Source organism: Leopardus geoffroyi, chromosome E2 (assembly GCF_018350155.1).
Source record: "Leopardus geoffroyi isolate Oge1 chromosome E2, O.geoffroyi_Oge1_pat1.0, whole genome shotgun sequence".
NCBI lineage: Eukaryota > Metazoa > Chordata > Mammalia > Carnivora > Felidae > Leopardus > Leopardus geoffroyi.
In genome coordinates, this window is record NC_059335.1 from 26,425,169 (window position 1) to 26,439,021 (window position 13,853).

At 43.3% G+C, this 13,853-nt stretch overlaps 1 protein-coding gene across 5 annotated transcripts in view; it reads right to left on the reverse strand.

Annotated features, from left to right (window-relative positions):
• The window catches only part of ABCC12 (ATP binding cassette subfamily C member 12), an 89,602-nt gene that overhangs the window by 39,788 nt on the left and 35,961 nt on the right, over positions 1–13,853 (reverse strand). For all 5 annotated transcript variants that reach the window (XM_045442653.1, XM_045442654.1, XM_045442652.1 and 2 more), the window contains 3 exons: positions 12,356–12,631; positions 7,915–7,986; positions 5,407–5,531 (listed from right to left, as the gene is read on the reverse strand). In XM_045442653.1, the coding sequence (XP_045298609.1) occupies positions 5,407–5,531; positions 7,915–7,986; positions 12,356–12,631 (473 nt within the window). The remainder of the gene's footprint in view (positions 1–5,406; positions 5,532–7,914; positions 7,987–12,355; positions 12,632–13,853) is intronic.

Below are 13,853 nucleotides of genomic sequence, written 5' to 3' on the forward strand. Positions count from 1 at the left end.
ATTTCTATTTTTTTGGAACAGCTAGAGAAGGATAGGTATTAATTCTGCTTTAAATGTCTGGTAGAATTCCACAGGGAAGCCATCTGGCCCAGGACTCTTATTTGTTGGGAGATTTTTAATAACTGATTCAATTTCTTCACTACTTATAGGTCTGTTCAAATTTTCTATTTCTTCCCATTTGAGTTTTAAGTGTGTAGGTGTCTACGAATTTGTCCATTTCTTCCAGGTTGTCCAGTTTGTTAGCATATAATTTTTCATAGTATTATATGAAAATTGCTTATATTTCTGAGGGATTGGTTGTGATAAATCCATTTTCATTCGTGATTTTATCTATTTGGGTCCTCTCTCTTTTCTTTTTGAGAAGTCTAGCTAGGGGTTTACCAATTTTGTTTATTCTTTCACAAAACCAACTCTTAGTTTCATTGATTTGTTCTACTGGTTTTTTTTTTTTTATTCTATATTATTTATTTCCACTCTGATCTTTATGATTTCACTTCTTATTCTGGCTTTGGGATTTCTTTATTGTTCTGCTTCTAGTTCCTTTTTTTCAATATATGAAGTTTATTGTCAAATTGGTTTCCATACAACACCCAGTGCTCATCCCAAAAGGTGCCCTCCTCAATACCCATCACCCACCCTCCCTTCCCTCTCACCCCCCATCAACCCTCAGTTTGTTCTCAGTTTTTAAGAGTCTCTTATGCTTTGGCTCTCTTCCACTCTAACCTCTTTTTTTTTCCTTCCCCTCCCCCATGGGTTTCTGTTAAGTTTCTCAGGATCCACCTAAGAGTGAAACCATATGGTATCTGTCTTTCTCTGTATGGCTTATTTCACTTAGCATCACACTCTCCAGTTCCTTCCATGTTGCTACAAAGGGCCATATTTCATTCTTTCTCATTGCCACGTAGTATTCCATTGTGTATATAAACCACAATTTCTTTATCTATTCATCAGTTGATGGACATTTAGACTCTTTCCATAATTTGGCTATTGTTGAGAGTGCTGCTATAAACATTGGGGTACAAGTACCCCCATGCATCAGTACTCCTGTATCCCTTGGGTAAATTCCTAGCAGTGCTATTGCTGGGTCATAGGGTAGGTCTATTTTTAATTTTTTGAGGAACCTCCACACTGTTTTCCAGAGTGGCTGCACCAGCTTGCATTCCCACCAACAGTGCAAGAGGGTTCCCGTTTCTCCACATCCTCTCCAGCATCTATAGTCTCCTGATTTGTTCATTTTGGCCACTCTGACTGGCGTGAGGTGATATCTGAGTGTGGTTTTGATTTGTATTTCCCTGATGAGGAGCGACGTTGATTATCTTTTCATGTGCCTGTTGGCCATCTGGATGTCATCTTCAGAGAAGTGTCTATTCATGTTTTCTGCCCATTTCTTCACTGGGTTATTTGTTTTTCGGGTGTGGAGTTTGGTGAGCTCTTTATAGATTTTGGATACTAGCCCTTTGTCTGATATGTCATTTGCAAATATCTTTTCCCATCCGTTGGTTGCCTTCTAGTTTTGTTGGTTGTTTCCCTTGCTGTGCAGAAGCTTTTTATCTTCATAAGGTCCCAGTAGTTCATTTTTTATTTTAATTCCTTTGCCTTTGGGGATGTGTCAAGTAAGAAATTGCTATGGCTGAGGTCAGAGAGGTCTTTTCCTGCTTTCTCCTCTAAGGTTTTGATGGTTTCCTGTCTCACATTCAGGTCCTTTATCCATTTTGAGTTTATTTTTGTGAATGGTGTGAGAAAGTGGTCTAGTTTCAATCTTCTGCATGTTGCTGTCCAGTTCTCCTTGTTAACAAGGTGTCCAGCACCTTGTTAAAGAGACTGTCTTTTTTCCATTGGATATTTTTTCCTGCTTTGTCAAAGATTAGTTGGCCATACGTTTGTGGGTCTAGTTCTGGGATGGAACTGGAGAGTGTTATGCTAAGTGAAATAAGCCATACAGAGAAAGACAGATACCATATGGTTTCACTCTTAGGTGGATCCTAAGAAACTTAACAGAAACCCATGGGGGAGGGGAAGGAAAGAAAAAGAGGTTAGAGTGGAAGAGAGCCAAAGCATAAGAGACTCTTAAAAACTGAGAACAAACTGAGGGTTGATGGGGGGTGGGATGAGGGGAGGGTGGGTATTGAGGAGGGCACCTTCTGGGATGAGCACTGGGTGTTGTATGGAAACCAATTTGACAATAAACTTCATATATAGCAAAAAAACAAAAAAAAAAACAAAAACAAAAAAAAAATAGAACTACCTTATGACCCAGCAATAGCACTGCTAGGAATTACAAGTAGATACTAATTACAAGTAGATACTACAAGGAATACAGGAGTGCTGATTTATGGGAGCACATGTACCCCAATGTTTATATCAGCACCTTCAATAGCCAATTTATGGAAAAAGCCTAAATGCTCATTAGGTGACCAATGGATACAGAAGATGTGGTTTATATATACAATGGAATAGTTCTTGGCAATGAGAAAGAATGAAATCGTGCCACTTGCAACAGTGTGGATGGAACTGGAAAGTATTACGCTGAGTGAAATAAGTCAATCAGAGAAAGACAGATATCATGTTTTCACTCATATGTGGATCTTGAGAAACTTAACAGAAGACCATGTGGGAAGGGAAGGGGGAAAAAATAGTTACAAACAGAGAGGGAGGGAGGCAAACCATAAGAGACTCCTAGAACAGAGAACAAACTGAGGGTGGATGGGGTGGGGGGTAGGGGAGAGGGGAAAATGAGTGATCAGCTTTGAGGAGGGCACTTGTTGGGATGAGCACTGGGTGTTGTATGTAAGCGATGAACCACGGGAATCTACCCCAAAAACCAAGAGCACACTTTACACACTGTATGTTAGCCAATTTGACAATAATTTATATTTAAAAAGAAAGAAGAAAGAAAGAAAGAAAGAAAGAAAGAAAAACAAAAACAGACTGGTGTTGGTGCATGAATAGACAAAGACAATAATAAATAAATAAATAAATAAATAAATAAATAAAACAACTGAATAAACAAAAAGCAGAATCTGACACATAAATACAGAGAACAAATTAATAGTTGCTGGAGGGGGAGGGAATGGGCCAAATGGCTGAAGGGAGAGTGGGAGATACAGCCTTCCAGTTACAGAATAAATAAGTCATGGGGATGAAAGGTAAAGCACAGGGTATCTACTCAATGATATTGTAATAGAGCTACATGGTATCTGATGGTAGCTACACCTCAGGTGAGCATAGCATAACATACAGAGAGGTTGAATCACTATGTTGTACACCTGAAATGAATGTAACATTGTGTGTCAAGTATACTCAAAAAATTTTTTTTTGAAAAACCAGGAGCTTTAAAATCAGAACAATCTGCATTTGGTGGGTTTTTTGTTTTTTGTTTGTTTGTTTAATGTTTTATTTATTTTTGAAGGAGAGAGAGAGAGACAGAAAGTAAGCAGGGGGAGGGGCAGAGAGAGAGGAAGACACAGAATCCGAAGTGGGCTTCAGGCTCTGAGCTGTCAGCACAGAGCCCGATGCAGAGCTCGAACTCACAAGCCATGAGATCATTACCTGAGCCTAAGTCCAACACTTAACAGACTGAGCCACCCAGGCACCCCCAGAACAATCTGCATTTGAATCCAGCTGGATAACCTTGGAGGAGTGACTGTACCTCCCTGATCTTCACTCTCCACTCTATAAAATTGTGCTAATAATTCTGATTGTGTTGTAAGAAGGAAACAAGAACACATATGTAAATCCATTAACACAATTTCTGGTGCATAGCAAATTCTCCATCATTGATGGTTACTATTAATATTATTACCTTTGCCAATCTTTAACTATGAGATTCAGAGTGCTCAGCACATCTTCATCCCTTTGACACCCCCACCCCCCTTCTTAAGCTTCCCTTCACCTTCCTTCCTTCCTGGGGCCTGAGAGCCACTATGTTTGCCCTAGGAGCAAAGCCTCTGCTAGAGATGCCACATAAAAAGGATGCTTAATCCACCCTACCAGGCCCAATTCAAGCACTACCCTCTCTTCCCTCTCATGATTTCTGCTGTCACTGAACAATCCAGCACAGCCTCCTGCCACTTGGCACATTCCTTCTTGGTGCACTGTTATTTCTATACATCTCTTATAGCCCCTTCCCGGACTTGAACATCTGAGGGGCAATGATGCATCTGAGCCACCCTTCTGTCCCACATAATCCTTCATGGTCCTGCATATTGCAGGTATTTTGTAAATATTTGCCCTGACATTCTAAGTGATAAGGATAGGAATACCTCCTACTAGCCTGCTACTGAAGAAAGAAAAGCAATTCCAGGCGGGGCAGGGAAGAGGCACAGGTAAAGTCAGGCCAGGAAATGCTGGGCAGAGCAGTGCAACTGGTGCCAAGGACTCCTGCACTGATCAGAACTTCCTGCCACTCTTGAGCCTCCTGGCAGCAGGATGCCATGGCCAGGGAAGATGAGAGGAAGTAATAGACCTCTTGCTGGGAACTCACACATGCTGGCCAATGTCAGTCAGCAAGGACAGTTTGTGCATTCAAAAAATAAGATATGAAAGTCCAGACCATGACTGGAAAGCTGACAGCCAGATTTTGAAAGCCAACTCCACTGGTCTTTACTTCAGCATCATGGAGCTTAGGGAGGTTTCAGTGGGACCCAGATGTCAGGAAACACCAGTGAGAATAAATGATGTTGCCCTGGCATTCAGGACTCAGTCACTGCCATTTAATAGCCTTGACCTTGGGCAGGTCAACTCTCCTTCTAAGCTTCAGCTTTGTCATCTGTAAAATGGGGATATGATGCCAGGATCTCCCTAAATGGGTGTTTATAGAATTCTCATTAGAGAGAGAATGTACACAGCAGCATACCAAACCCAGAAGAGAACCATAGAAAGCTATTATTTTCCAGAGCTTAAAGATAATGGCACAAAGTGTATACAAAAATTATGACATGAACTTTGTTTTTATTCCATTAGATAATTTTGAGGACATTAACAGCAATATATTCTTGTGGTTGACTGATGTCAATTAATAATTTCAGAGCTGATTAATTGTGTACTTGCTGCTCACAATTTTGAGCAGTTTTGGTTACTTGGCCTAAAGCAAATTGCCAGATATATCTTTCTCCAGTCAGACAACATATGCACTCTCACAGAGAACCTCAGAACATATGCTGCTGTGTGCTGGGAATGAAGTGCCGATTCCATCCATTTCTTAGAGTGTGATCACAGGTCTGCAGAAGGCGCCTCTCCTGAACTCTTGGGTTAGGAAGAGAAAAACCAACACCCACTTGGCTCTGATGAATGTTTAATCAGAATTCATTAAAGGAACCCACTTAGCAATCATTACCAATGGCATAGGCATCTGTAGCAGAAGGAATCAAATACTGAAGGGCCTCATGCTTTCAAAGTTAATATTACCTTTGGTGATCATACTTTTCTCCAAATAGTATGTTTTCTCTCACATTTCCATGAAAGATCCATGCTTGCTGGGAAACATAGGCCACAGTCCCATTGAGTGCCACGATCCCTTGCTGTAACTGCATCTGGAGTAACAAGACCAGAATGCCTTCAGAAGCCAATCCTCACAGACTTCTCTTCAGGGACCCACTGCACACTTGCCACCCACTTATTCTATGAACATTAATTATAATGGCGCAAGAGGGTCAACAAGATGTCTTGTCCACATACTGCAAAGACCAGATGTGTAGAATGATGGTCTCAAAGTCAAAAACCTACAAGGGGCCAGGGAGGAATGTCACAGAAGAGGCAGTGGTGAGTCCTGCTGTAGGCTGGAGAGGCCACATGGCACCTTGGTGCAGCCAGAACAAGATGCCTTCTGAGAGGACTCAACATCACAAAGGCTTCCTTTTACAGGTGCACTGGCTACATCCCACCCCCCTCAGCCAGGCCCCAGGGGCAGGGCATAGCCTACATGGCTATGGATGGTGGTCCTGGTGTGTTCTGTCTCAAGGAAGCAGCCTCGATTCAGTCTGCACATTTGGTGTAGGGCCTGGTGCCAAGGATGCAGGCCTGGTGCAGCCAGAATTTCTCATTCTTCAAGAGGAGTGGAAATCCAATTTCATGTAGCACATTGAATAATCCAATTAAAAACTTGCATGTGCTCTAGTTTGTGACCCCAAGTACATAAGTGCGCTTAAGATGATACCACACTGTGGGCATCTGACAGCTGGTGGTGAAGCCATGTTCAAATCTGTCAGGAGAGGACATATGCAAGAGATGCCGTGGTGCTCAGGGCTGATGCAGCAGCAGCTGTGTGTTGTGGACAGGGAAGGAAGATAGCCAAGGTCAAGGGATGGGACACAATTTCACCTCAGGAATGTCCCAAGAGACAGAGAACATTAGACTTGGAGAAGAGAAAAAAATAATGACAATAATGGTAATAATAATAGGCAAAATAAATAGGGGCTATGCCAGGCACTGGGTTAAGTGCATACAAAATGCTGGTCACCATGATTGGCCCTGGGAATTATCCTATAACTATTATATACATTATCTTATTTAATCCTCACCTCAACCTTCCTAAGCCCCATTTTATGGACAAGGAAACTGAGGTTCAGAGAGGCTCAGTTACTTACCCAAGATTAAATAATGAGCATGAGGCTGAGGCAGGTGTTGAACATAGGCAGTCTAGAGTCCACTCATCAGCCACCCTGCCACCCCCTATCCCAGTGACTATGGTGAGGCATCTAATCTCACCACTGTTACATGGGAGATAGATTCTCTTTTCTCTGAGAGATTCCAAAGGAGCAGAAAAAAGGGTAGAAGTTAAAAGGAGGCAAACTCCACTTCCATATATCAAAACTCTCCAAAGAGGGAACTGGCTGTGAAATAATTAGTTCTCCATTGCTGGAGATATCTGAGCAGAAGTTGGCTCATCTTTTATGGGATTCTGTGGAGAGCCTCATGTTATTCGATAGACAATTGGGATGGGTCACCTGTAATACACCTGCTGACTCTAGGGCTATTTATGACAGGCACACACAACAGAATCCCAGGGCATAAGTAACTTTAGGAGCTCATGGGATTCTGCCCCAACCTCCTCCTTCAGACAGGGAAGGAGTTGTCACTCTTTCTAGAAATGAGTCAGCTGAGGCCAAAAGAAGTCACCCTATTCTAGCAGGTTCTTCTGAGCCTGGTGTCCTCATTTCTTCAGAGGTTCCTCCTCTCCCAACTACAGGCACCCAAGCTTCTCTCTAGGAACAGCAGGGTGGGAAGAAAGAGGACTTAATATTCATTCATTTGGGATGAGAAACTATATCAATTTAGAGCCTTGTGAATACAATAATTGGCCTGGCATTTTTCTGGGGTCACACAGCTAGAAGTAGCAGACAAAGGACAAGACCCCTGGGCTCCTCCCTGTGCCTACCATGAGGTCTGCAGAGAAGTTGAGGGCACATTGCTGTGTTGATGCATGCATTCAGCCACTCCATCAAAGAAGGCTTGACTGAGCTACTGCTGTGGGCAGACACTGGGGATATGGAGATGGACAAAGGGAAAAACAGATCTAGAGTCATGGTGAGTCTTAGGTTTCTTGGTCCTTCCCTACCAAGTTGACTTACTGGCCTTTCTAATCAGGATGGCCCAAGTCATGGGAAAACACATGGATTTAATGACTTTCCTCTTCCTTTGACAAAGGTGGTGTTCTAGGCAAGGAAGCAGTCAGTGTTTAACACATGTCCTTAGGAGACAAACCCAAGAGTGTGTGAAAAGCTCAGCCATACATGGACAAGAGGCATGGAGCCACTGAGAACATTAACCCCCTGAAAATCACTATCAACTGTCTTCACAGTGTCCAGTGCAGCTGAGCCCAGCCACTGGGTCCACTGTTCTCAGAGGATCCCAAACACGGCAGGTAGGGAACCTGACATTTCAGTGTCATGTCAATGTTCTGTCTTCACAGTTTACCTGTCCTAGGAGAGCTGCAATGAGGGAGCTCTTTCCACTTCCAACATTCCCACATATTCCCAAGATCTTCCCCTATCAGAGAAACAGAAAAAAAAGACACAGTCGTTTCCCCAGTTTTTAGAGGGTCTTGGTATGAAAGTGTTGCCCCCAAACTCTGCTGGCCAAAGGGTCACTGCTGGCTCTAAAAGGTGGCAGTTACAGTCTCACACCCCAAACCCAATATACAGCCTGGACAGTACAGGAACCTACATCTTAATTAAGTGTTTTCCTTGGCACAGCACAGCAGAGTGCCCAGAGGACTTCTAGAAATCAAATACAAGCACTGACGCAAAACAGCCTTGTGCTGGTCTGGGACACACAGGACTTTACAGGAGTATTGTCCCATGCTTACACTCCAGGAAAGCAAATCTAATAGAACTTAAAGGCTGCACAACCCAGAGGGACATAGGTAGCCTTTGAAGTACAGAGAGTTGAGTGCTTTTCAAAAGTAATTTTTAAAGTATCCTCCACTTGGGGCCCCTGGGTGGCTCAGTCGGTTGAGCATCCAACTTCAGCTAAGGTCATGATCTTGTGGTTTGTGAGTTCGAGCCCTGCGTCGGGCTCTGTGCTGACAGCTTAGAGCCTGGAGCCTACTTTGGATTCTGTGTCTCCCTTTCTCTCTCTGCTCCTCCCCTAGCCTACTCTCTGTCTCTCTGTCTCTGTCTCTCTCTCAAAAATAAACATTAAAAAATAATTTAAAGTATCCTTCCACCACACTGAAGCATAACCTGAAATTGCTAAGCAGTTATTCTATTCCAACACTTTGGGTTCATGGATTATTCTACAGCTGCAGATTTATTAATTCTGCCACAAATCATTGTAAGTGCCAGGTGCTGTTCTGGACAGTAGCAACAGCACAACAGAGTAATGAATATGACAGACAACCATTTCGGTCTGCCCTCATGAAGCTTATGTTTTAGTTGAGGGGACCAGTAGTCAACAAAATAAGTAAGTAAAATATGGAGTATGTCAGGTACCTTCCATGGAAACTCTTAAAGTAGGGAGGAGGTAGGGAGGAGATGAGGATGGGGGGAACGTTACTAGAAAGGTAAATGTCTTAGCTTGAGTTCTCCCAGAAACAGACCCTGAATCAAAGATTTGAATGAAGGTAGTTCGTTTGCGAGGTGTCATGGGAGGAGCAAGGTGACCCATCAAGGGTGTACAATTATGTTAGTTCCCATGGGAGGCAAATGAAGTTCAATCCTGCTAACAAATTCTGGGAAACTTAGAGTAGTTCTATCCCTCCCACTCCAACGGCTGAGGGAGTAAAGTATAAATAGTCAACAGTGTTTGAGAGCTGCTCCCCTGGCTGTCAATGTCCTGGTGTTTTTTGGATGATGCGGAGGGCTCTCTGGCATAGATACAGATTTGGCAGTTGGAAGGTGGCTAGGATACACAGATGGGTCACTAACAGTATTTGCTACAGGTGACATTTTAGTAGACCTGAAGGAGGTGAAGTAGTAAACCATGTAGATCTCTGGAGGGAAACCAGGGCAGGCAAAGCAAGAATCCATGTGGAGACTTTTGGCAGACATGTGACCACTCTTGTGTCCAAGCAAATACTGCAGTGCTGCAGATGGAACAACTAAGAGCATTCTCATTAAGACCTGCTCTCCGTGATCTCTTAGAGCAAAGATGCCCATGATGGAGCCAGATACGGCTCCTTTCCCATCGCCTGTCTGCCACCTTCAGCACATGAAGATAGCTTCCTGTCATCATGAATTTCTTTGACAAGACTTTATGGAACAGCAGGCATCATGCTAGGCACTGAGGATAAAGTAGTGATCAAGACAGATGTGATCCCTGCCTTATGCAGTCCACATTATCATTGATGCTGCAGATAAGTGAAGCTGATCCATTTATTTTTTTTTTTCAACGTTTATTTATTTTTGGGACAGAGAGAGACAGAGCATGAACGGGGGAGGGGCAGAGAGAGAGGGAGACACAGAATCAGAAACAGGCTCCAGGCTCTGAGCCATCAGCCCAGAGCCCGACGCGGGGCTCGAACTCACGGACCGCGAGATCGTGACCTGGCTGAAGTCGGACGCTTAACCGACTGCGCCACCCAGGCGCCCCAAGCTGATCCATTTATATTTATCTTTGGGAGAGCACAAGCAAAGAAAGGGCAGAGAGAGGGGGACAGAGGATCCCAAGTGGGCTTTGTGCTGACAGCAGCAAGCCCGATGTGGGGCTTGGGGCTTGAACTCACAAACCGCAAGATCATGACCTGAGCCAAAGTTGGATGCTCAGTTGACTGAGCCACCCAAGTGTCCCAAAGCTGATCCATTTTAATTCCACTAAAAGGTCTTTAAGGAATTGGTGCATTACAAAGAGTTTGGGACAAAGAGATCATGGGTCTGGATCCAGATTCTAGGCATTTGACTCTCTTTTGAATTCTATCCACCACCTGGGGCCAGGTCTCTAGCCTTCTAGATTCAACCTTGTCTTCAGGAGAAAACCCATGAGACTTGCAGCCCCTGGGTTTCTGATTATTCACCTGTCCATTCAGAAAACACCTTTGGGTGCCTAATGCATGCCAGGCACTTGCCTTGGTATAAGGTCACAACCTGTGAACAAGACAGATACACACCCTGACCTCAAGGAGGCTATAGTCCAATGGAATCCTAGAACTAAATTTGGAAAAAACATGGGTGCTCTGAATTTAGAATATTTAAGGGCAACACTTAGGCTGGATTTTTGACTGTGAGAGGAAAAAGGCGACAATAGCTAACATAAGTTGAGACTTACTATGGGCTTAGCATTTTTGTATAGTATCTCTTTCAGTCCTCACACCGACCTTGTGAAGTGGTGCCATTTTTAAAATATCCATTGAGCCCATAAAGGAAGAGAGGCTCCAAGAGGTTAGGCAATATACTCAAGGTCACACAGCTGGCAAGTGGCTGGGACTGGACCCCAGGTACATCAGGTTCTGGAGGCATAACCTTAATCCACACAACACTGTGTTGCTCCCACTGTCTTCAACTTGTTTCAGAAAACATTGACCATGTCCTTGATGCACAAGCCCAAGCAAGAGTCATTGACATAATGAGAAGGAAGGCCACTAGGGGGCTAAAAGGCAGCTTCTTTAAAACACAAGAGTAGTTCACTGAAGCCACTCTGGAGCAATTCCAAAGGCCTGGTTGGAGCAATCCAGGTGCTGCACATCATAAGCAGGGGGAAGGGCATGAGAAAGCAAAGTGGGCTGCACCCAGTAGGACTTAACAGAGAACCTAGATCAATTACACCCAGCCAACTGAATACTACTCTACACCAGCTATTGAGCTTAGCGTTGCATAATAAGTAGGAACCTCTCCTTCCATAGTGCTCACACCAGAAAGGGTGAGTCAACAAGATGGGAAATTAAAATACTAGGCATAGAATTAATGCTGAGCCCTCGGCAGCAAAATCAGCAAACACTGCCATCCCAGGAGCACTGCTGCTGAGTTCCCAGTGCAAGAGAATCACATGCAGGAGAAGCCAAACATTCCTTAAATGTAGAGCTTTGTCTAAAGACTCTATTCCCCATTCCTGAGGGGAGCAGCCAACAGACTCTGGCTGGCTTCCTTTGCTGGGTTGCTTGTTGATCTTACTTGCTTTTAACAAGCATGGTGCTTAAGAGCACAGACTCTGGGGCCAGGTGCCCTGAATGTGAAGCTGTCTTCTGCCACTTGCTAGCAGTATCATCTTGGATGATTTATTTAACCTCCCATTGTGTCAGTTTTCTCAATCATAAAGTGTGAATAGATATAGTACCTATCTCTTAGGGTTATGGGGTGGTTAAATGAGTTAGTTGTGTACCTGGTAAATAATAAGTATTCATAATTGTCAGTTATTATCTATCATAGTACTCCAATGTGAAATTAAGAACAAATCCAAAAAGATTTACAAAAGATAGTCAATTTGAGCCTAGCCACCTGAAATAGATTGTCCATTCAAAATTGCAACTGGCTCCTTTGGAGTTTAAATATCGGTACTGTTTCAACTACCATGTTTTGTCAGCTTGAAGAGAATGTCTCCATTACCCATGTACATAGTTTTAAAATTGGGAGGGGTGCCTGGGAGGCTCAGTTGATTACGCATCCAACTTTGGCTCAGGTCATCTCACAGCTTATGAATTTGAGCTCTGCACTGGGCTATGTGTTGACAGCTCAGAGACTGAAGCCTGCTTCAGATTCTGTCTCCATCTCTCTCTGCCCCTCCCCTGCTCTCTCTCTCTCTCTCTCTCTCTCAAATATAAATAAACATTAAAAAAATTTTTTTAAGTTTAAAATTGGGGAAAGGAAACAGTCTAGAGACATCCCCACACCACCTCCAGCTCAAACAAATCATGTTAGGTCTTGATAAAGTATAGTTGTGTGATACAAGGAAAGATAGAAGCCATACCTATAGAACACATACCCACCTTTCTCACCACAAAGCTTATATTGTGCAGAACCGGTGTGGGGCTACCACTTTGCTCCTCTGGGCCAGCAACTTCCTGGGCTGATGATCTCACACTGTATGTCTCTAGCCTCTGTTTCTTAAGAAAACACTTTTTCTGGTTCTGCACTTTCTTTGGATCACTTTTTCTGCTGGTTTCTTGATCCCATGTCAAGGTGGCATTTGCTAAAAGCAAGACAGTATCTGGGTCTTCTGGTTGGGTGATGTAAGATGGGGGGTTTTTATCTACGAGAATTTTCTAAGATTAAAGAAACAAAATTAACTGGGCAGACATTATGCATTTACAAGAATCATCCCAATATATCTTCTAATGACCCAAAACCATAATCTTGGCAATTCGACTTAGGATATTTAGGGAAGATATTCCCTTAGGAGAAGCTGCAGCAGAAATAGTGTACTAGCTCATGCTATCTAGGACAGATGCCTCTTTATCCACAAAGTCTATGTGGGTCACCCACATTGGAGAATGCTGATCTCAGCTACATTTTTTCCTCATGCCCAAGGTAATCAGCTTTTTCTAGTCTTTGGGTGGTGGCTTCATTGCCTGGCATTAACGCTTATTAAACCAAGGTCACATGCTCAGCCTCTGCCATGCCTTCTTCCTAGTACCCACTCAGCTCAGTTCAACAAAACATTTGCCAAGTGTCTACCCTGTGCCAAATTCTGTGGTAAACATAAGAAACGAAATTATGAATAAGGCATGATTCTTGTCCTTAAATAGATTACAGCCTAGGGGAAGATGGGAACATACACAATCATTTCAGTGAAATGTGACAAGAACAAAACACTGTGCCAAAGAAGGGACACTTGGCTCCCCATCCTGAGGTCTATGTATTGGTGCCTGAGCTGAGTCTGTACAGGTGCTGACAGGCAAAAATGAGGGAAGGAAGAGGAGATGAGAGCCTTATAATAAAAGGTATGGCATTAGCAAAGGCAAGGAAACATTCAACAGCATGGTTTATTAGGGTGAGGACATGAAACAAGCAATTCAGGATTACCATAGAGCTCAAGGTAGGAAGGGGATAGGAAATCAGGTGGAGACATAACTGAGGACCTGCTGATGGAAGGCTCAGGTTCAGTCCTGGAGGGAACAAGGACTCAAGGGTTTCAAGCAGGTGAATATCAGTGGTCAGACCAAAATTTCAACAGCTCTCTGGGGGCTGAGTGCAATGAGGATTTAAGAAGAACAACAACAGAAAAGGGAAATTGGTTCATAAGTCACCGTGATAATTCAGTGATGGCAGCAGGGACAAAGAAGTTGAGGAGTCAAGAAATAGCACTGTTTCTCTAGTCTAAGTTATCTGATATCATAATATATACAGCTAATATGATGGTGTTCATTCTTGGGTTTTGTTCAGAAAGTGATGACTTGATAATACCACTTTACAACTCAATCTTACAAACAGTGCCTCTTAAAATTGAGGAAACACAGTGAGCAGGAAGTGACTCGAAAGGGCCTT